We start from the raw sequence: 24,451 nt of genomic DNA, 5'->3' as shown, positions 1-24,451 counted from the left end.
CATGTCATCTCATCTCTGTTTTTAGGTGGAACTGAAAGGAGGACAAATTTTACTGTCTCACCTTCACCACATGGCACAGCATTTTCTCCATGAAACACTTTTTTTTTTTTACATCATTAGAAAAACAATCGCAAATATGGAGAAGAAAAGTTAATATGGTTGCATTTCTGTTAACCAGACACATAACTCTACACTTCTCTGCAGCACAGTATTTACACGCCCCCTGTGTGGGGCGGTTCTATCCTCATTCAGTGGTCAGACAAGATGCTCAAGTGTGGATTAAGGTACATTATCTCAGCATTGAGGAGACATCATTTGTGGCAATTTAATGAAATATAGATATTATTATATTAAAGAGGGCCTGCCTTCAACTAGTAAAGAGACTCTTATGAAGATTAACCAGATCATATATGGGGCGGGGGTTAAAAATGTAATTAGTATATCAAATTATTATTATTCATGATGATGATAGATGGAGAAAAAAACTGATGACAATCAAGGCAACACAATTAAAGGCAATTAAATGTGAAATTCTCCATATAAGAAATTCAAAATGTGTTGTTTTTACAACTGAACTTGAAGAAGGGCACCAATTACTGAGGTGAAGGGGAGGGACAATAGTGAGCCCTTGTCTTCTGTCCACACATTATGGTACTACTTGAAGTAGGTAAACAGTCATATTTTTGAGCTGTAGTTTGTTTGTACAGGTTAAACACCAGCCAAAGGGAATCTGACACCGTGCTAAGACATCCTTCCAGTGCTCGTCCAACTGAGGTAGCATCTCTTTGTTGTCAATACTGCGCCAGCTCCCGAGGTCCAATGACACTGCCATTTTCCATCCTATTGTCAGCCAATGACCCCTTTTCTGTGGCAGCCATGTTGTGTGATTTACTTAATTATGGATGAAAATAATAATACAATTGACCCCAATAGAACATTCTTAAAGAAGTTACTGAAAGGCATTCCTTAACTGAATCATCCAGACACAGTTCCAAGTATGGCTTTGGTTTGTCCAAGTATACAGTAATTTACATACATGTGGCGTGAGCCGCGACTCTGAGGATTCGTATATTCATGCAAAATGTCAGTTTTCAGTGTATATGTACAGGTAGAAGATAGTTCATAGGCGTGGGAAGGGCCCAGTCCTATCTGCGCGAGGGGCCCAGAACAGATCCTGTGGTGAGGGGGCCGTAACGGGGGAAGTTGTCATTAGGGGGCTGGCTGGGGAGCAGGGAGTTCCCATTAGTTGGAGAGCAGCTGAGATGAAGCCGCTTCAAGTACTCAGCGTGGTCCGGCTTGTGGTGCTGCAGGACTTTGATGGCTTCGTCCACTGTGAACCACTCCCGTTTACGACCTGCAGGGGGAGACAGAGACTGAGTGTCAATCACTCCTGCTGTTGACCACGGGGGTCTTTACTACACTCCCAATAACCAATCAGCGTTCAGCACTACTGGGGTTTTCCACATGAACTTAGTGTGACATTTGCCCTTTGAGGGATGGGGATCTTCTCACAAAGAAATGGGATCAGGATCAACCCCATGTGGCACTGTCAATAAAATATTCTGGTATCCCCTTACCAATCTGCAAACACGCCCAACGTTTGTCATCTAAACATTCAAAATGCCCCTATTAATTTCAGCCTACCTAAAGTCTTGTGAAGGGTGCTAATAGACAGTTTGAATACATGTTTACAGAATAGATGTTATCAGAATACATTGATTATCTCTAACAACAGCTACAGTGTTATTGCGTGAAGATGAGGCCATAGACATGAGCTCATTTAAAGGTCATTCATAGTGGCATGCTTTCACAACATTATTTTTGAGGAACAAGTCGTAGCCCATGTTTGGTAATCATGTGTGTTAACAGGAATGAGGATTATTAGTGCAAAGGAACAAATATTCGTGCGGTTAAGTCGGTAAACAAAAACGAAAGAAAGACTGAGGCTGATATACTGCCTACTGTAAGATCTATAAGGACTAAAAGCTCCAGCCACTCAGGGAAAAGACTGATGAAGTCTAAAGGATATTTAATGGATTTCAGAGGTCAGGTCACATTGTTCGGTGCAGTCAGTGGTGAGTCAAGGTCTGTTTGGGAAGGCCTGGGATAGATGACCTGCTCGGTAATCCAATCGCACATTCACATTTTACTCTACCTTTTACCAGCTATTTTAGTCCAGCTCTCCAAAGCCAGCAGGCTGGTGTGATTTAGCAGTTAGCAGCATAAGTTGAGTCTTAATCAGCCACTTTGGAATTGATGTGTTATGACTCCAAACTTTAGATTAGGTGAAGCCGGATATTATTGGAAAAATATTGAACTTGTTTGTTGCTTGTTTTCTGCAATCCCAGGCCTTTTAGTCAGTGAGTGGGATTTCATTATTTAGTCTGTTGGTACTGGCAATATCCTTCCTGGAAAAACATATTATTATACTAGACATTGAAGTCCTGATTAGAGGTCGACCGATTATGATTTTTCAACGCCGATACCGATACTGATTATTGGAAGACCAAAGAAAAACGATACCGATTAATCGGCCGATTTTTATATCGAACGGGCTGAAACCCTATTTGTAATAATGACAATTACAACAATACTGAATGAACAATAAACACTTTTATTTTAACTTAATATAATACATAAATAAAATCTATTTAGTCTCAAATAAATAATGAAACATGCTCAATTTGGTTTAAATAATGCAAAAACACAGTGTTGGAGAAGAAAGTAAAAGTGCAATATGTGCCATGTAAAAAAGCTAATGTTTAAGTTCCTTGCTCAGAACATGAGAACATATGAAAGCTGGTGGTTCAATATTCCCAGTTCTTCAATATTCCCAGTTAAGAAGTTTTAGGTTGTAGTTATTATAGGAATACTGACGCATCGACTATTTCTCTCTATACCATTTGTATTTCATATACCTTTGACTATTGGATGTTCTAATAGGCACTCGAGTATTGCCAGCCTAATCTCAGGAGTTGATAGGCTTGAAGTCATAAACAGAGCTGTGAAGCAGCATTGCTAAGAGCAGCTGGAAAACGCAGTAAAGTTTGAATGAACGCTTATGAGCCTGCTGCCGCCTACCACCGCTCAGTCAGACTGCTCAATCAAATCGTAGACTTAATTATAATATAATAAACACAGAAATTCTAGTCATTAATATGGTCAAATCCGGAAACTATCATTTCGAAAACAAAATGTTTATTCTTTCAGTGAAGTACGGAACCGTTCCGTATTTTATCGAACGGGCGGCAATCCTAAGTCTAAATATTACTGTTACATTGCACAACCTTCAATGTTATGTCATAATTATGTAAAATTCTGGCAAATTAGTTCGCAATGAGCCAGGCAGCCCAAACTGTTGCATATACCCTGACTCTGCGTGCAATGAACGCAAGAGAAGTGACACAATTTCCCTAGTTAATATTGCCTGCTAACATGAATTTCTTTTAACTAAATATGCAGGTTTAAAAATATATACTTCTGTGTATTGGTTTTAAGAAAAGGCATTGATGTTTATGGTTAGGTACATTCGCTTTTGTTAAATCATCCCCCGTTTGGCAAAGTAGGCTGTGATTCGCTAAAAAATGTACAGGCACCGCATTGATTATATGCAACGCAGGACAAGCTAGTTAACCTAGTAATATCATCAACCATGTGTAGTTAACTAGTAACTATGTGAAGATTGATTGTTTTTTATAAGATAAGTATAATGCTAGCTAGCAACTTACCTTGGCTCCTTGCTGCACTCGCATAACAGGTGGTCAGCCTGTCACGCAGTTTCCTCGTGGAATGCAATGTAATCGGCCATAATTGGTGTCCAAAAATGCCGATTATCGATTGTTATGAATACTTGAAATCGGCCCTAATTAATCAGCCATGCCGATTAATCGGTCGACCTCTAGTCCTGATGTCATGTGACCATAAACTCACCTATGTTGACCGAGTCTTCCCATGCTTCCAATGTCTCCGTCACGGTCAATACGTAAACGTACGTTCGGTGCTTTCGGTCTTGATTCTGCTGTAAAGTTGAAAAGAAAACTACATTTCAAAATTCAGGTTGGAAGAATCTCTACCTGTGCCACCTCAAGAAAAAACAGCTGCTTTCAGAGGGTGCACATGCTTTAGGGTAGTTTGTCAACCCTTGACTAAGCATCAACCAAATCCACTCATTTTCTATTCTTGAATTTCATTCATGTGACAATTTACACAAGAGAGCAATGACAGTTTTTCAGGGAGTAAAAATGTAACTGTCTTATAATTACTGTCAGCCCAGAGTCACGCCTTACCTCAAACACACCTAGGAGACGTCCCAACTTGCCTTTCACTCCTGCCTGGTGGGAGAGAGGAGAGAGGCATTAGGGGGATGTGAGATGACAGTATTGGGCCTATGGCAATTTGACAAACCAAAACACTTGTGTTAGATTAAAAAGGAAAGTAGAGAAATCCCAATTCTTGACAATACTGTGTGGGGGTTTAGATTGACCTTTGACTGGAGTTAGGAGTGTGTGCTGAGATGTGAAGAGTGTGTGTTGAGATGTGAAGATAGAGAGAGTGTGTGTGTGTGTGTGTGTGTGTGTGTGTGTGTGTGTGTGTGTGTGTGTGTGTGTGTGTGTGTGTGTGTGTGTGTGTGTGTGTGTGTGTGTGTGTGTGTGTGTGTGTGTGTGTGTGTGTGTGTGTGTGTGTGTGTGTGTGTGTGTGTGTGTGTGAGATCAGAACACGTTGCCCTATATAACGTGATTGAATATCACAACACAAACCCAACCAGTCCTGCTGTATATTTAGAGGTCAAAATCAGAGAGGTTACTGTTTCCAAAAAGACACATGACCCACCCCCTATTCCCCTTACTTCCACTTTATCAAGCTTCACAAAGAATCTGCCCATGTCCACTGGACAGGCTTTAGGACCTGTGAATGTGCTGGAATCCAGCAGCCAAGTTTAGCCTGCTGACGTACGCAAGTACGTTAGGTTTCCCACCAGCTGGACCTTTGGAATACCACGAGTTCCTCAGTCACTACCCGAACCAAATCCTTCTGACCCCTTTCTCTACAAACCCATTTTGGACCCACCAAAATGTACCTCCCAATTGTGTCATGTCATAAGTGAGTTCCCGTCACCCACAATCAATGCATACATCAAGTCTCTCAGAACGGAACCCTTTTTAGCTGTGAAGCCACTTTGGAGAGGACATGCTGTGAAGTGCCATTGAGATATCCCAGGAGATCGACAAGGTCAGTCACATGCCACAAGGCAGGCAGTGGTGAATTATAGAGAGTGTCTCTCTCTATCTCTCTCATAGTGTATATGAGAAAATGTAGGGCCTGCACGTTGCCTTTAAATGACCAATCAGGGGCCAGCAATACTTTTGATACTCATATAGATGACATGATCACTACATGACTTGAAGCCAGAGTTTACAACTAACACATTACAATAGTCTCACTCATCACTAAAAGGCATGTTCTTTACAGACAAATCAACAAATGACCATCAGATCAATGTGTGTTTTGTGCGTGCATATAGCTTTTAGTTACACACCCACTTTGTGATTCATTTCAATTTCATCATCACTGATGATTATGGTGATGATTGATTGGATTAAAGTACAGATACAATCATTCTGAATGTGATATTGTTTTTGTGCATCTCTGAGCGATGCTCTATCAACTCCCAGGTCATTCTTTAATTTTGATGTGCATCTGAAAAGGTTTTGCATCATATGAAAACATGAAATGACCCCGGGAATTGATAGAACATCACTCAGAGATGCACAAAAACAATAGAACATTCAGAATGATTGGATCTTTCCTTTATATGATGATGATGATGACAGGTGAACTCACCTCTTCAAACACCTCTCTGACCGCTGCGCCACAGGGCTCCTCCTCCGGCTCCATCCCTCCACCTGGGACGATCCACTGGTCCGGGTGCCGACTGCTGCTCACCAGCAACACCTGGAACAGAAAACACAATAGTTCTGTGAGTCCAGCTCCACCACAGGGCCCTCTCCTCCACCACAGGGCCCTCTGCTCCACCACAGGGCCCTCTGCTCCACCACAGGGCCCTCTGCTCCACCACAGGGCCCTATGCTCCACCACAGGGCCCTATGCTCCACCTTTGCTGATCGATTGACCCAGATCAGATCCTTTTGGGAGCATCGAAGCAGGTGCCTGAGCTTAAATTACACCACAGTCTGCCGTGTACAACGATCCGAACAGATTGAATGAGCCTGTATCTGCATTTTCATGATGCAATACACACACATGACCTACACACACACACACACCCATGAACTATGGGGCTCATAGTTGCTCAGTTGTCTCTTTCACCATGCTGAGGAAACATCCAACTCAAGTCAGTCGAATACGACAGTAATGCAGCGTCAGCAGCAGCTTGTGTGGCTTTCACCTTCCATCTTTTCCCCATCCAGACCCCTCTATACGGAACCAGTGCCTGACAGCCATGTAATATCAGCTAGCAGCTCGGCTTTGACACTCCTCTGTGCTGCTCTAATGGGATTGTGGGATTGTTGGAGCAGACCCGTTGCTGTCTGAGCCAGGAGCCAGGTAGTAACAAGTCAAATGGCCAAGAGAGGCCACCCAGTGGATACGGCACGGGTCACCACGTCATGTTCCCGGGCCTTAACTGAGCCGACATCTCATCTGGCTCGTCCCGGGCTAAGAGGGGGTGGAGGGTGGACAGGGAGTGGGACGGTTAGCTATATTTACGGGCGCCACACACAGAATAAGGGATCCAACTGAAGCAGCGGGGTAGACCAGACTGTCTGCTTAGTACCCTACATTATAAAGCCATAAACCTTGGAGATAGAATGAACTTACTAACCTATTTATAACAGACTGCTAGCGCTTCAGAATGTGAGTGTACATGTGTGTACACACGTGTTTGTGTGTGTGTTGGGGGGGTACTGTCTGTGTTTATATATAGGGGTGGGGCACCGTTGTGTGCCTTTTGCAAATATTTTTTGGGGGGAGCAAGGCTTTAAGCAGCTCAGGGATGTCACTGTGTTTGACAGTGTCTACTGCGGAGTTTACAAAACAAAGCTAGTTATACATCCTGCCAGTGTTATTTTTGCCTCACTTTAAGTCCTATTTTTTCTATTTCTTGCTCAAAATGTGGTTGGATATGAAATGTTACGAATTTAACTCTTTCCAGGAAAGACATAAGGCTTGTCAGCACCTCATACAAATTCATGCAATATACAAAACATTGTTCATGTCATTTATGTCAACAGCTTAGGCTAACAAGTTACGTCCCACTGAAAAATCATGGCACTGAGGAACACTTGGCACAGTGAGGAGCAAAACGCCACACCAACATATTAGATAGGTCAAAGGTTAGGTGCAGATGGAGGGGGGAGACCAAAGGGAAAACAGCAGCGTCTCAAAGCGATATTCCAGTGTGTTTTGTAAGCCTGCTAAACGGGCCAGGAATCTCAGGGAGGAAATAAACACCTACTTTCTCGGAGGAGCAACACTGTGGCTGTCAAATAAACCAGTCTCCCACATGCCAGCCTAAGGAGGTTTGAAATTTTAGACTGGAGTATTTTAATGCATTAGGAGAGTGGCTAGTCATAACCAAAATAGACCTATGAAGTCAACATACGGAAGTTTGCTGCCCCTTGTTTTACACTAAATACACCTACTTTCAGCCTAGTCGGTATAAAAAAACAAAGCCCAACTATATGCCAATTCCAGACCACACACATTCAATACAGCTTTAAATCCTATCTAGCAATGTACAAGTAGAGCAACATCATTTGCCTAGTAATAAGCTACCCTTTACTCCATCCAGACGAACAATAAACCGTACTTCAACTTTACCAAGTGTCAACAAACCCTTAGTCTTGTAGTGACACAGTGGACTGAAAAGACACAATGTACTGTAATACAGTCTCAGGGAGACACCCATTGCTGGATGAAGGCACCCATAACAGATCGCTCCTACCCTCCGGCATGAACGCTCTTCTAGGCAAACAGATAGGCCATAATCCTTCAGGGATTCAACAGCATGGGATTGGCACAAAGAGTTGGCATTGGCAAAGACAATATTGGCCACGCAGGAGCCACAGAGGCTTTTCTCCTGTTCAGGCTTAACGAATTTATGCAAGTACGACAGAGTAGCTGGACAGACCCAGAGCAAACTCTGTAAAGATGTTCCTGGGGATTGGCTCTATACATTACAACAGCTCAGTAACAGTTGAACAGACTCAGGCGAAGCATTTCTTGACCTAACAATACCCTTGACCAGAGACACAGGTGGGTGATTGAAGATGGTCTCCATTTGTTCCACCACAGGTATCTTAAATATTAAAACAAGCTAAGATATTACACAAAGGTTGACTTGTTTTATAGCATCACAAATGAAATGTCAGCAACAAGATTGTATGTGTAGGTAATTACTAATGTTAATAAATATTTCCCAAGTAAAAATCAAAAGGGAGATTGGGACGCACCATTGAGACTGAGATTGGGCAGTCTCATTAATATAACTCAGTGAGAAAGCCTTCCAGCTACCCAGCTGCTCTACCACAATGCAATGTGCCTATGGCACGGCACACACTGACACACAGCAAACTGATATATCTCTATTCCTTGTTCCTGAAAGAACCGGCTATGCATGAGGGAGAGAACAAGTCTCCCGAAGTCTTAAGGGACAACAGTTTCTCCTTCAGGCCACCTCTCTCTCTGTGTGTGTGTGTGTGTGTGTGTGTGTGTGTGTGTGTGTGTGTGTGTGTGTGTGTGTGTGTGTGTGTGTGTGTGTTACAAATACTTGAGTGCTCTGATAGAGTTCTTAATGACAGACAGATAAAGTCTGCAGCTTATACATTGCATAACAGTGGTGCAGGGAAGTCAGAGGCTGCAGTGTCTTGAACTGTCTGATACACATTTGGATTTCTATCAGACAGTACAAATCCAAATGTAGGAGCTGTTCATAAACAAGGCGTGTGGCTCAGTAAATGAAAAGCATCGCCACTTTTACAATAATGACCCGCCTTAGTAGTCTTCTCGACTTTAGTTCATGCACTGAAAAATTACATAATTTGCTTACTAAGTCTCCTATGACAACAAATCAAATCAATCAAATTGTATTTGTCACATGCGCAGAATACAACTGGTGTAGACTTCACCATGAAATGCTTGCTTACAAGCCCTACCCAACAATGCAGTTTAAATAAAAATAGTAACACATAACAATGGAATAGGTCCATAGATTTTGGTTATGATAAAGTGGGCCTATTTAACTTGTTACGGTAGCAGATATAAGTCATATCTGTATAAATTGTGGCTTTAAACATTTAAATAGACCTAGGCAGAAACAATTGGAGGATGCTATATTGACTGAAAGGACACATGCACAACAATATAGCCTATTACATGGAAATAATTGCTTCCGATTTAATAAAATGTTTTAAAAAATGTGTGTAACAAGTTGTTATGTTGTTATAATTTCGAGGAAATTGACTTGGGTAGATAGTCCATTTTGTCAAACCATTACCAGTGAACGCTTGCATCATGGTGGTACGTAGGCTATGGTGAAGCCCGTTAAAAACCAGAAACCATTACGAGGAATATGTCTAGGTCTACAGCAGTTTGTTAAAGATATTCTCTCAAACCAGAAATATAAAAACAAAGCCTGGATTGAGACTACTTTTCAGTAGGCTACCTTTGGTTTCAGCCTAGGATACTTGAAAACCTGTCTTACAAAATGGCCACTTCATCAATTACGCATTTTCATTTCATTTTTATGAGGCAGCAAAGATTATAAGGTGTAAAATGATGACGGTGATATTGTTACTAGTGTTTAAACTAGTATGCATTAGTACAGTGGTATCGCATACAATGTAGCAATGGCTGGACTGATGTCCCGCCCGTCAAATGAAACATGCAACAGAGCGCCTCGACCCCCTTGCATTTCTCTCAAACTAGCCCAAACTGGATAGCCGCGGGCAGTCACACAATACCACTAAGGATGTATTACTAAAGCTATGGAACCTAGGCTAATAAAAAGCGTATAAATAGACTATAACACTCCTGTTTTTTTTGGGGGGGGGGGGTTGTTTAACATCAAGCCTACTTCGCTAATCATTAGGTTTTAAAAACCCGCAGAAGCATTTATTTCAGACACGGCAAGACAGCCCCCGCACATCGACATTTTCTGATGAATTAAGTGGTAAAACCACAATAAAAACCTATTTAAGTCTATTACAATAGGCAAATATAGATACAATATTGACAAGTGTAGGATATAGCCGAGAACAGTGTTTTGGTTTAAAGACAGGACAGTATCGGTCCCCTGAACTGTCAATGAGAAATATAACCATCTAACGTTATACCTCTTCTTCACGGTCGTTCTTGAAGCACAAGCATGCCGCTCGTTTCTTGAAGCCCTCGCCATCATAAATTCTGGTCTGGTTCGGCTTGAACTTCATTATGTAGGTTACTCCTCACCGGGCAGGCAACGAAATCCAGAAAATGAACGAACGAAGAGTGAGTCACCAAACCAAGGTTCTGGATGGCGAAGAGAAAACCGGCATATGTGTATCACTGAGGTACAAGAACGCGATATACCGGCAATCTACCCATTGACGGTGTATTTTCCCATTCACTCCAATTGCGTTTAGTGCGTTCGTGTCAGGGAATTCCCTCGGTGATTTTGGGTTATTGGATGCAGTTCAGTCCCCCATACCCTCCTCCACTTCTATGTGCAATCTCTTATTTAAGTAGAGGGAGTCCATACTGTATCCACCTCCGAAGTCCTCCCACCTTAGGTAGTAGCCTACAAGGTAGGCTTTGCGCAGTCGCTGACTGTAAATAGACAGAAGGCAACCTAGCGGAGCGCTGTTACGCACGTCACCATACGTCTGATAACTGTTGGAGGATAGGATAAAAAAGTAGGACAAATCTAGCTGTGATTGAACACCTATGCAGTGCTCACTCCATCTGACTTTATGCTTTCTTAAAAAGTAGCCTATCCTATTTGTTCCATAGGCCCACCCATATGGATAAGCAATCTAGAAAAATAGTAAGGTTACAATTTTTAACCCTTAAGTCTATAACTTCATCAGAGTATTTTCTCAATATAAGATGTAATGACGTATTGCCCTGAAATGTCCGTAATCAAGGTCTTTAAAAGACTCCTTATAATAGCCTCCACTGTAAACCTCTGTCTTGGGATTGTGGGTGGTGGAAAAGAGGGTTTCTGACCTTCCACTTTTTCTGTATTCACATCAGAAAAATAATTTCACAAATAAAGCACTGTCAATTTTATACCCTACCTTAGCTACTCTGTGACGACTATTCCTGCTATTGACTGAAAGCAATTTGGGGATATAGACCTAGTCTAGGTTTGTTCTGTTTATAGCCTATAAAGGAAGGTGGGCCTACTTGAAGATGTCTAGTTTTGTGTGTTAATGTATAGCTTTTACGTTATAGAAGACAGGTCACATCTACTTTCCCCTCATAGAAAAAGGTTCTATATAGAACCTTTTGGGGGTTCCATAGATGAAGCAAGTGATATAACCCTTCTTCTCTAAGTGTATACACATACAAAGACATGTTGTATAGTAGTTCCTCTATCTTAGTCACTGCATTTCACTGTTAGTCTACAGCTGTTGTTTACGAAGCATGTGACAAGCATTTGCTGAGGGTGTTGTAAAAGTTTGTCAAGACAAAGTGAGAATCACACAAACATACACATATATGGTATATATACACACCTCTGAGTTCATTCATTACACCTGTTTGTTGGTGCTGTAACTCTCTGCACCACAAGCGAGAAAATAATATAATTGTAAGTGTTAACCCTTCACCTCTAAAGGTTTTGAAATACCAGTAAGGCCAGTGTAGTCATCTGTCAAACCTGTGTTCTCGTCAAAATTGGAATTCAACGACTGAATCAAAAGAGCTGTTAACTTGATTTACTTTTCTAACTGGATGCCAGCAGGACAAGCATCCTACCTCACACTCTTCATCAAAGAGATTGTCACTCACAGGGTATCAGAGTTTTGGAACTGACAATCAGTGTATCATGATGTGATTGTTTTTAAGAGAGGATGGACTAAACTTAAAGAGAGAAACATTGATTAGGTCATGGGGTGAGAGCCTGCTTTTTCTTAACATAGTTGATCGTTACAGTTTGAAATGACTAGTCAAAATGTTATTAGGGTCTTACATCAGATTGAGCGATGATTCTGCCTGCACTGAGCGACGAGCGTTGTGTAGGAGTGACGAAAAGCAATGGGGTAGCCTTTGATGTGTAAAAATCTCATATAAGCGGAATTGCAAAGATGTCAGACTGTGTTGTGAAACACCAAAATAGCATATGCCTCGATGTTATCTTCCCTGTCTCAATGGATCTCTACCATCTTTCCATAACTTAAATTAGTCTCTAAAATCACTTTTACCAAAATAATAACTTCTTTCTACCCCCTTCTCTTACACAAAGTACTGTATATCTCTGTCATTATCTTAGAATAGACAGGGTCTCAAAGTCAACACTCCCAAAGAATAGACCTAGACAAAAAGTCAATATCGTCATCTAACCCAAAAGCAGTCATCTACAGCATCATCTTGCCCAAAATAGAAAGGATATCAACAGCCCATAATATTAGCTGCAGTCCAAGTGAGGGGGAGAAGGGGGATTTGATTTCACATGCTTTAAGGATGACAGAAAGATGTGTATGAAGTTACCAGATTTGAACCTCTGCCCATTCCTGTCACCACTCTAATGATAGAGCTGCAGTCTAACACATCTGTTCTCTGCCATCGCCAAGGCAATCTCAAAACACACACAGAACACACACAGTTAGGCTAATCCGACTGTTCTTCATCTATTCTGTCACTTTCCTCGTTTGCTAATGATCCACTCTCTCAGCACAGCCGGCTCGGATTGCCCGTGGTGCCAATTAGAGTCTGAGATGATCAAGTCACTTACTGTAAGTCCCTTTTAGACAGTATTAAAGGGGAGGTGCTTTGGTCTTTGAATCTCCCAGAATCATGAGGGCATGGCCCATTGCCAGTTAATTCTAAGAGCAGCAGGCTCTTGAGCGGCAATAGCACAGCCCCCACCACGACCCATAAACCTTTCCCTAAAATGTCACATTAGGATATTTATATATGGCTTGTTGAGCAGCAAGGGGTGTAATGTATAGGTCACTACTACTGCCTGGATGGGGTTAGCGAAAGCTAATGGTCCTTTAAGCATAATTTATCCTATATCACACATCCACACTCTCTCTCACGCACGCACACACACACACACACACACACACACACACACACACACACAAACACACACACACACACACACACACACACACACACACACACACACACACACACACACACACAAAAACACACACAACTGCTGCAACCAGACTCTTATTTAATATTGCTAATACTGCTAAATTTAAACACTTGTCCCCCAATGCTCCCTTCTCTGATAAATGTGTACATTTTGGACTATAAATTGTGCCTTCCTGTATTATACTTATGCTAAAATGTGTATTCTATTCTACTGAGTCATTTACTTTATGTTCCTATTCTTATCTTCTATTATTTATTATTGTTGTTGATTGTCGAGAAGGAAACTGCAAGTAAGCATTTTATTGGACAGTGTATACCATGTGTATCCTCTACATACGTCTAATAAAAACTTAAAACTTGAAATTGAAACTATATATCATGCGTACATATAGATATTTGAAGTGTGTGTAATGTGAAATACTACCACTATTACTACGAAGAATAATAACAGTAATCAAAATATCATTGTTATATCTATTCTTTAAAATATTTCTACATGTTTTAATGTTGAGACCATTGTTTTTTTTCTCTCTAGAGAAATCAAATCCAATTTTATTTGTCACAAGCGCCAAATACAACAGGTGTAGAACTTACAGTGAAATGCTTACTTACAAGCCCTTAACCAACAACGCAGTTTAAAAAATATACCTACAAAAAAAATAAGAATAAGAAATAAAAGTAACAAATGATTAAAGAGCTGTAGTAAAATAACAATAGCGAGGCTATTTCTGAGCAATAATAGATATCCATCCACCTGATGCCAGTTTTTCTTGATGTCATACTCTGACAGTGTGTCCTCATTGAGAGACAAATAACGGATGATTAAGTGAACTCTGACCGTCTGCTTCGACGGCCATGATGGATCTAATGTTGCTGTTGTCACTATTGAATATAGAACTCCCCTCTATCTGTGTGAAACAGAATCCTCTGCCTCCATTTCAGTATTTACCAATGAATGATCAGTGACCCAAAAATAGAACCACAAAGAGCAAAATCATGCAGTGTCATTCTAGGTTACCATATAAGGCTGTTATAAAGCCTTTATAAGCATTACATTAAACATTTGTACACATGTACTCACAGCAATTGTCATAACTGATCACCAGGAAACATGGTAGATGTTCTATACCCAACCAAATAAATGGCTGTTGGCTTAATTTTATATCTATTTTTTTCTTCCCTGACCCTCAGGTCAATAGTACATTGCCCTCTGACCCTAACTCTATAAATTGAAGGGTTAAACAAGCAAACAAACAAAATGATAGGATTAGGGAATGTCACAAGGTAAAGGAAACAGAGCAACTATTGTGACAGGGAATGAGGCCATAAGTAAACACAGCTTTCACAATCATTATATCATCACAATAACCTGCTCTTAAAGACATAAGACTAACAATGGGTGTTTATCACGGCCAGATCTTTCTCTTGGCCTTTCATTAGGATAGGGAAAACATCACTTAGACACGGACCACCTGACATTATAAGCTACGCTATTATAGGGTTGTGTGTGTGTTTCTCTGTGTGGGTATATGTGTGCATATGTGTGTGTTTATGTGCCTCACTGCCTCTCTGTGGGTGTCTCTGTGTGAGTGTGTGTGTGTGTGTAATGGTATTATATTACCAACTACAGTTACTTATAGGCCTGTTTTACCTCCCCCTGAGGAAAACAATCTAGTCCTCTGTTATGTTGCACTCCCAATGATAGCACTGTCTCCTTGAGCTGGAACAAACATGGACATGCTGTAATCATGGGAAGAACAGTGTGCTGAGACATAAACAAGGCCAGGGAGCGACAGTGTAATTGCTAGATTGTGGGAAAGTTCTCTGAATCAAAATACACAGCATGGACAGAGGATATTGTGGAGAACAGTATGACCTCCTCCAGGTAGACAAAGGCAGTTCACTTCATTCTTTGAATGGGCATTGGATTAATATGTGTTTTATTATACTTAGGGCTTCTGAAGTAGACTTGAACTGAAAAAGCAACCTTTATGGTGTGGTGTCTTGAGGGGTAGAAACTTAACGGGTAACTTTAGACATGTAGTCAGCCTGGAACGCTTATGCTGGGGTAGTCTACTAAACTATATGGATTTTTATTTAAAGAAGGTCATACCAAAGATAAAATTCCAAATCAAATAGCTAAATTAAGACTCCTTGAAGTATAAAAAAATATTTGATGAAAAAAATGTTTTGGCCTTACTGCTATTAACCTATACAAACGCATTGAATAACAGATTCACTACATGGAACAACAGATAGTCGTCACCCAAAAAATCAAAGGAAGTTTGTTCTGAAGTGTCTGTCCTATATCTGAAAGATACCCCTTATTTTTGGCGCTAAACATTCTCCATATATACTTCAATATTTTCAACTGGTACCGGGGACCTTCAGACAAGTCTTGAGAGGCCTGTGGGTGTCCTAGAGCAAAACAACCGAAATGTACAGTACGTGTTCGTGAGACCATAATATTTTGTAGGCCAAACCGTTTGGACTCTACAGAAGATTTTGTGAGAAGAATGATTGTGAGAAGAATGATGATGTCTCATGGTCTGACAAACACCACTTTCGCTCTGTCTCCTTTCACCGCAGATACGGAAGTGCGAAATCGGCGGATAGAGACTCATTCAATGCAACAAAACAGATCTCTCTTAAACTAACAGATTTTATGGGATTTTTTTATTACGCTAATTAGATTTATGCGGGGGCTCATTGAGAGCTTGATGAATAGTTGACAAGTTGATCAGGTGTGCTCACAAAAAATGTGAACTGTTGAGGGTACTAAAGGACGAGTCGGGAAAAACTGGTTTAGAGGAGAGGACTGAGAGCAGGTAGCTCTGTTCGCACGTTTGTGTTGCTGAACGTTTACGTTTTATTCATTATTGATTCTGTAGGTTGTAAACTTCATAGGCAATAAAGCTATTTTGTTTTGAATGTACCCTGTCTCATGAGCCTCTGTAGTGGAAGCCTAGATCTGGTCAGTGGCAGCACTTCTCCCCCGTGCTGATACAATGGCTTTAACCTGGCTTTATAGCCTTAAAAAAATTCAACTAAACAGAAATTAGTTTCAATCTATGACAAATTTTACCACGAATAACACTAACCAGAATGACACATCAAATGTGACTGCAGAGGGGGTTTAGACGGACAGTGGAATCTTGAGCAGGTTATATTATAGCGCAGTACACTGTGGCTAAAAGCCTGAGGAACAGATGATACACCTGAAGGACAGCATCATCCATCTAAGAGTAATATTTTCCACCATTGTGACTCAATTTGAACTCGGTACGGAATGCTCTCAAGGGGACTGTCTGCAGGCCTGCCTGCCTGGCCAGCCACAGAACTCGCAAGATGAAGAGATGACAATATAAGAGGCTTCATGACATGAATTGTAGCCCTCCCTCTAGTGTTCAGAGTACCTTGCTACTTATGTAATGCCCCATTCATAAATCAACATCAGCCTGCTGGGAAATGAGATGTGGACTCAGTTCTGGATTTGGAAGTGTAAAAGGGGTCCTTGCTATCTGGAATCCTTGGGACATCCCTACCCTATTGACATTTAAAATTGTTAAGGTAAGGGTAAAGGTTAGGATTAGGGTTTGGCAAGGGTTATGATTAAGGTTAGGGGTTATGGTTTAGGACGGGGACGGCCCAAGGATACCGGATAGCACTAACCGTGTTGAAATGGGCAGTCGGAAAACAAGAATTCACTGCAATTTGTAAATCTGTCTTGCTCCCAACAAATCCCAGCATTGGTTGTGTGTTGCTAGCAATTAGCTAAGAGTCATACTCATTTCTCTCCACTTTTAAAGCAGATTATTCCTCCTCTGTTGACATTGTTGGGCGATGTCACCCATACTAGCTACCTAATCTCTGTCCTCTGAGACTTGTGAACTGGGTTTGGGTGTTCCATAAGCACTGATCTACAACATATTCAAATAGTGTCATATAGCTATTATCTAATCACTCACAAAGCTCGCCTATTGAGTAATATCGTATTCTAATAGATGTCAAAACACTTTGACCCTAAATGCCCAACCCCTGCAATCAGTACATCTACACGAAAAAAAGTAATCAATTCTATTTGAATGTAACAGGACAGGTAATTCATCACTGCCACAGTTGTTATGATGTATATAGTGCTATTTCTATTGTTTTAATTACCATTTTAATTATTTTATTTCACTAGTTTTACCACTGAGCTGTGGTTTATTTCACCAGTGGTTTTACCACTGAGCTGTAGCTTGTTTTCTTCCTGATAACACACTCAGTATTTCACAACCTAATTTCAAAACGTACAATATCTACAGGAACAGAGGATATGAATCATTGGTATTGAACACAATTGTGTGTCTGCTGTACATTTTGATAATATAATGCAGTGAATCGCTGTTCATACTGCATCACACCCATGTCATCCTCCTATCTTGTCACACCAACACCAAAATAAGACATCTTGCACTATTATTCCATACAGCACTCTTGGAGGCCATGCACTACCACCCCTTTCCCTGCAGTCTGCACGTCGGTGGCTGGTTATATGTAAAGGTCAGCGAAGGAGAACCCTGGCACAGCAGTCTGTTTTCCCACTGCAGATGAAATATTCACAGGAAGAGATCCCCCCCCCCCACCCATCCCTCCCTGTCTTGTGGAGAGTGGATCTCCAGGCAGTGCAGACATTCATAGTCACAATTCACTCTCATACTGACTGCAGAAGGAGAGGAATCCCATCACAACAAACAAATACTTCATAATGACGTCAGATCAAAAACAGTTATTACCATGCAACCACTAAGACTAGAGCATCACACCACAAATAATGTATTTCTACTAGTAAACAAGCAGAAAGTGTTATATTTCCGTGACACATTGATGACGCGACATCCAAAACATACTGTCTACTGTGAGTGGCCAGACAGTGTTCTACCCTGTGCCGTAAGCACCTGGTGATGAGTAATGTTCACCTGTCAGGTCAATAAATCAATGCCTGTCACAAAGGTTCTGTTTATATTTGGAAGTTTCTGAGCTGTCAGCAGTAAGTCACCCTATAACAACAGATAGCCTATCCTGTAATAACGCCCTGTAACAATGGATAATCTAATACTCCCCCCCACGACTTATTTTGAGGAAAAATGTACTTACTATGACTGGGATGTGGTTGTCCCATCTAGCCATCTTAAGATGAATGCACTAACTGTAAGTCGGTGTGGTTAAGAGTGTCTGCCAACTGACTAAAGTGTACAAATAAATTTAAAAAATAAAGTGATGGACTAATTTCACTGACAAATCTTTATTGCTCTAAGGTTAGTTAATGTTTAGTGTCTAAAAGATAATACAAGGAATAAAATCCTGCATTTATATTCTGAGGATTAGTTCATACACTGAGTGACTCACTGTTGCCATATAAACGAAGACAGGACCATAATACAAGGAATCATTTCCTGCATTTACATTCCGAGGATTGGCACATTCTATGAAAATGGTGGCTTTCCTTTCCCCGCCTTAAGCACCAGGGAAAACACTTAAGTGTCAGATAATGACACAACATTTTTATTTTAATTGAAGTGTTTTGTGTTAATAGACAGTATATACAGTGCGTTCTGAAAGTATTCAGACCCCTTGACTTTTTCCACATTTTGTTACGTTACAGCCTTATTCTAAAATGGATTAAATACATTTTTCTCCTCATCAATCTACATTGATGAGGAGAAAAATTTATTTAATCCATTTTAGAATAAGGCTGTAACGTAACAAAATGTGGAAAGAGTCAAACTATTTAATACATCTTAGAATAAGGCTGTAATGTAACAAAACGTGGAGAAAGTCAAGGGGTCTGAATACTTTCCGAATGCTCTGTATATAGTACAACATGCTCAATACCATGGAATTGGCTTGTCCTACTCCCTAGGGTCATGAATGAGTCGTGGTTTAGTGACATATTTTGAGTAAAAATATATATTTCTCTCGCACCTTAAAATGTTATAATATAAAAGTATTTAGTGGAATACTTCAACTAAAAAATCAACTAATTAGTATAATTTACAAGGAATAGCTGTCCCTCAATTTCATGTCACTTGTGTTACCCCATTATAGATGACCACTTTGAAAACAATTCAACATCTTTGCCAACTTCTTCCTGGGTCAAAGGTTCATTGGAGGCAGGGCTGTTTTGAAAAGAACATGGAGGGTCTGCACTCTCTCTCATTTTAGCAATTTTAAGATTAATTTGGTAATTTCATGCTAAACCTTAAAGACATGCTCCGGAACTTTGGCAACTAGCACGTTTTTTTTTACCTCCCGCTTTGGCCAATGTGTAGTTTATACATGCATGATCTAGGAGCAGAATTACAGTCTCACCTTGATTTGCCACAAAATCTCTAGTTGAAAGCGACTATTTCTGGAAACTGTGCAATAACATTTTCTCTAGATTTTCACCCATGCAATTCGAGTTTCAGACAATGAGCTTCAGCCCCTCGCCATTTGAGTGACAGCTAGCAAGAAGCACACAGCAGAGCGAGAGAGCAATGACACATCGGGGACCGTTTTTGGCTAATGAGTGCTACTTTCAGAACTACTACCAAATAAGTACCGGAGTGTTACACAGTTTATAGTAAAGGGAAAGGAAAGTTGATTACAATAATTTACAAACACAGCTGTAGCTCGGCCACCTTCCACCGCAGATGCGGAAGGCTGACATAGGTGGATGCCGTAGATTGAGACGCAGCCCATGCAAAAAGCCAGATATCTATCTTAAATTGACAGATTTTGATGGGGATTTTTTTTATTGTTACTTAGATTGATGCACAGGTGCTTCAATAGACACTTAAGAATTACGTGATTTATTTACAATTTAAGAAGTGTGGTTTGAGCTACTGTGGCCGACAGCTATGCCATCTAGCCTGCAAATTTGTCACTGGTGTTATTGTAAAAATATATATCTACTGTATATATATAAATATATATATATATATAGTTTAAATCAAAACATTTTCTTAATATTATCATTAACCTTATGTCTTTGATTATATATGCAAATTAAATAGTCAACTTACATGAAAAGCCCGAGTTGTCATTAAAATATATGTAACACCAGTGACAAAAAGGGAAGGAATAATTTTAGGGGAAATGTAACAAATTAAAATGCATTAAGCTGTCATTTATGGTGATTTACAATGTTAAGGGGTGTTACCTATTAACTAAGTTTTGGTTAAAAAAAAAATTACATTTGAAATTGCTGGTCAAAAAGCCATTATTTTCATGGAACGACCCCCACTGAGTGGCTCACTGTTGCCATATAAACAAAGACTGGCCAATAAAACCATTGTGACATACTGGCCCCTAAAGACAAGCATGGCCCTGACATACAGGTACCCATCTACTCAGACAGAGCAAGTGTGTCAATAAACAAAACAAGTGTGTCGTGTCCCCTCCCCAGATACACAACAGCACAGACACATTCACAGGAGTCTTACTCAACTTATTTTATTTACAGGAGCCACGTATGCAAATGCATTGGTTTTCCCCCCCATATAATTTCAGACACCGGTAATACACAATTCTCTTTGCCTTTTTCACATGAAGAGTGGACTAACCAGAGACATGGAAGCCATTCTCAATCTAAAGGCCAGACGCTTGGATGATGAATCATTGATATTTAATTCCAAATCCGTTAGAAAAAGATAACAAATAAATTAGAACATTCTCTGACTTTCTCCCCTCTTTCAGGATGTTGGTTGAACTAAACGTGGATACACTTGCAGTAGAGAATTGTGGAAAAGACAAGGGTGAGGACAGAGTATGGGAAAAGCAATGAAACACCACCTACCAGAATATGTAGGTACAGTGCTAGCAAGAAAGAGATCAAACAAAATGGCATAACAAAAATATTTTTACTACAACATAACATTTACAGAAAAGCAGTACAGAAGCAACACAAGCCTGTGAGGATCTCAGCAATGAAGTGACGATGATAGTGTTTCGTGCCTCGTTGTTTCATGTCAGAATTGGGTGTACATTTCCCCCCCATCAACACCCCAAAAGTGATAATTCTCAATATCAATACGGATTAAACTTGTTAGAACAGTCATGTTCTGAGCTTGGTTAAGTACATGCTTTTAATTAAGTATCATAGGAGCGGAAAAAAAAGAGACATTTGAAAAAAAAATATAATAATAAAAATCGACATGAAAAGAAAATGAAAAGAACGCCATTCTCCCCAGAAGGGCGTCGTAACAGACACCCTCACCTCCCTAATCTGAGCTTCTGCCAAGGACTTGCAAACACAGGGCTTCCGAACCAACAACTTCAACTGTCTGAGGGAAACAAAGGTTACGATAAATTCAACAAGAGGCTAGGCGGCATAACCTCAAGTGGACATTTTTCAAATGGGTGGGTATTTGGTGGCTCTGTCACAAACTCCCTCAATTTATTGACCTTTGAATAAACTGACCCATTGTATGACTGTGGGTCCAGGGCGATTTCCTATGTTTGTAACCCCTCGGTGGTGTGCCGAGACTTGTCGTTCACCCCCCCCCCCCCACAGAGAAACAGAAAGCATCAGCCTCTGTCCATGCATTCGAGCAGTGAGCCGAGACAAAGACAAAACACATTGCCATGTGTCATACAATCACCAGAGGGCTGCAGTAGTCTCGTTTTCTTTTAAATATATTCTTTGCTGTTATTTTTTTGCTTGCTTTTATCTTGTTTTTTGTCTAAGACTGTGTCCTTTAAATGCAAATAAAGGAGATCATCTTAGGTTGTGATAACATCCAGTGCCCGTCTGTTTTCTTCTATACCTCAATGCTGTTTCCCGCGTAAAGCCTGGTCCATGTCCGAGCTGCAAGGTGCACAGAGAGGGGGTTCATTAACTACAGGTATTAGCATTCTTCTTGAAGGAATGTCTTGCTATCCCTGAATTGATTTGACCTGCAGTGGCACTTTAGGAGGCTGAAGTGAAGAGCACTACAAGAGCAGTAAGTAATTGGTTCCTTCTCACAATCACTGCCTCTGTTTAAAACCAGGCTTTGTTCACATTCAGAGATAGGTACTCTTGATCAGAGGATGCAAAATAATTTAAATGCCAAGGGGTGAGAATTTAAACTGGGTTCACCTCAAATATGACACGTGCGCGCGCTGTCTCACCTGTCTCAATGGCTTGGGCTTCGTTGGATTTCCACTGCTCTGCAACATCGTTTGCAAGTGGGTCATCAGGGTTAGGAGCGCTTAATAATGCTTGGATTGATAGCAGCACTGTGCGGATCTGCAAAGCTGGGGACCACTTATCTGTGAGAGAATAAGAAAACGGTGGAGGAAGGAGTCATACTTTGAGTCAGGTCATGACTGTGACTAATGATAACTGAATCTGGATAACTCACCTTTCAAGATGTCTAGGCATATCCTACCCAGCTTGTCCACATTGGGATGGTAGATTTTGGTCATGAATCGCACTTTGGGAGCTGCCATGGGATATTCTTCTGGCAGAAAGAGTTCAAGTTTAAAGGTGCCTCCTTCGAAAGGGGAGTCCTGGGGCCCTGAAATCACCACATGGAAGTAGCGTGCATTCGCCTCATCAGGCTCTGCCTTTATTCCAGGAACGGGTTCGGCCAGCAAACGCTGAGTCTCCTGAACACAGACAGATACAGATCAAGACATGCAGGTAGATAGACAAACACATGCAAACAGAAACATGTCATGTTCATGTTTGAAGTGAACCCAGTTTAAATTGTCTCAAGCAGAATGCGACACACATGTAGCAAGACTGATAAGCACCAACAACCAGATGTCAGGTCAGGGTCAATAGTTACCAAGGTTTTGGACAACTATGTTGAGGTGCAAGGACAGCCATCCATACATTCAAGGTCAGGTTTGACATTCTGTTTCTGAACTTTTTGGGGGCAAAGAACATCCACTCTGTCTTGTCTCTTTCAAGAGCACAAAATGGTCACTCACCCAGTGTTTTAGATCCTCAGCTAAGAGCTCATAGGATACATTCTATTGCAGTTCAATTAAAGGTGAAATAAAACATATATAATAATTACATGCCTGGATGTGAACTAGCTGCAAAGTCAGTTTTTTGTGAATTATGTCTGAGGCCTAGTGAGAACCAACATGTAACATCTTCATGGTATGTCTGTCATTCTGATGGAAATACATTTATTAACAATAACTTTCAAATAGAACTCTGATCGCCACATGTAAACTATAACACCCACTGTAAATGTTTGTCTTATCCGTTTTTTTATTCAACAACTAGGCAAGTCAGTAAGTTAGGCTAGTTGAGTAGGCTGATAATTGAATGTTTCTGTCAAACATTTGTTTTTGCAGCCACCTTGTATATGTATGACAAACTATTGTCCCATGTCGCTTCATTCATTTCTGACACAGAACTCCTGCAAGACCAACAAGATCTACTGATCCTGCTCATTGGGCCTAGACACAGTTTGAGAGAAATACCTGCACTGCCACCGGTTCCTATACTACAGCCAAGTTAGCTTTGCTACCCAAAGCACTTTCATACACAGTAAACCAAGCAAATAAATGTGAGTTTATAATACATACTCTGGAGTCCAGTAGTACAGCAAGTTCTACCAATATCTAACTAGCTAAATCTGCTAGCTGTATGTACGTTGCTAATGTTAGCTAGCAGTGCCAGTCGAGTGTCACTGTTCAGATCGCTAACTTGAGACCATAGCAAGGTTAATTCAATACATGTACACTAAGAAACTAATTAATTTCAACACAAATAGGAAATTAAGCAGACTAGAGCCATATTCAGCAGGAAGGATAATACATTTGACCAAACATTCCTCTGACTTGGGGCTGAGCCTGAGACATACAGTACCTAGCTAACGGAAGTAGTTAGCTAACAAATACATGGCAATGCACGTGCCGAGTCATATTTTTCTTCGCAAATCAAAGGGGACCGAACTACGGCTTGGGAACCATTTATCGCATGTGGTTTTTGAAATTACCTTTATAATCCTGCGGGGTAGTCCTGCCATCTTGTTTTACTGTATATAGTATTTTTTGTATGTTCACTCCTTCGTCGCCGACAAACACGTCTTCCGGTGAATGGTGTTGGCCTCTGACGGGATTGTGAATGCTGGGAAATGTATTTTGGTCAACGACCAAG

The 24,451-nt window shown here is 40.7% G+C and overlaps 2 protein-coding genes across 2 annotated transcripts; both read right to left on the bottom strand.

Annotated features, from left to right (window-relative positions):
• Positions 1–498: 498 nt before the first annotated feature.
• On the bottom strand, positions 499–10,652 carry LOC120032195 (diphosphoinositol polyphosphate phosphohydrolase 3-beta-like). The gene is made up of 5 exons (XM_038978175.1): positions 10,353–10,652; positions 5,842–5,952; positions 4,287–4,331; positions 3,931–4,018; positions 499–1,354 (listed from the first exon to the last, which is right to left on the bottom strand). Exons 1-5 carry the CDS (start codon positions 10,446–10,448, stop codon positions 1,146–1,148), a joined length of 549 nt encoding a protein of 182 aa, XP_038834103.1. The 5' UTR covers positions 10,449–10,652; the 3' UTR covers positions 499–1,145.
• Positions 10,653–20,786: 10,134 nt separating this feature from the next.
• On the bottom strand, positions 20,787–24,399 carry LOC120032047 (ubiquitin-conjugating enzyme E2 N-like). The gene is made up of 4 exons (XM_038977972.1): positions 24,291–24,399; positions 22,695–22,941; positions 22,462–22,602; positions 20,787–22,156 (listed from the first exon to the last, which is right to left on the bottom strand). The coding sequence occupies exons 1-4, from the start codon at positions 24,318–24,320 to the stop codon at positions 22,110–22,112; spliced, it is 465 nt and encodes a 154-aa protein (XP_038833900.1). The 5' UTR covers positions 24,321–24,399; the 3' UTR covers positions 20,787–22,109.
• Between the last annotated feature and the right edge of the window lie 52 nt (positions 24,400–24,451).

Source organism: Salvelinus namaycush, chromosome 38 (genome assembly GCF_016432855.1).
Source record: "Salvelinus namaycush isolate Seneca chromosome 38, SaNama_1.0, whole genome shotgun sequence".
Classification (NCBI taxonomy): Eukaryota; Metazoa; Chordata; class Actinopteri; order Salmoniformes; family Salmonidae; genus Salvelinus; species Salvelinus namaycush.
Note: the sequence above shows the minus strand (reverse complement) of the source record. Positions and strands in the feature narration are given on the sequence as shown.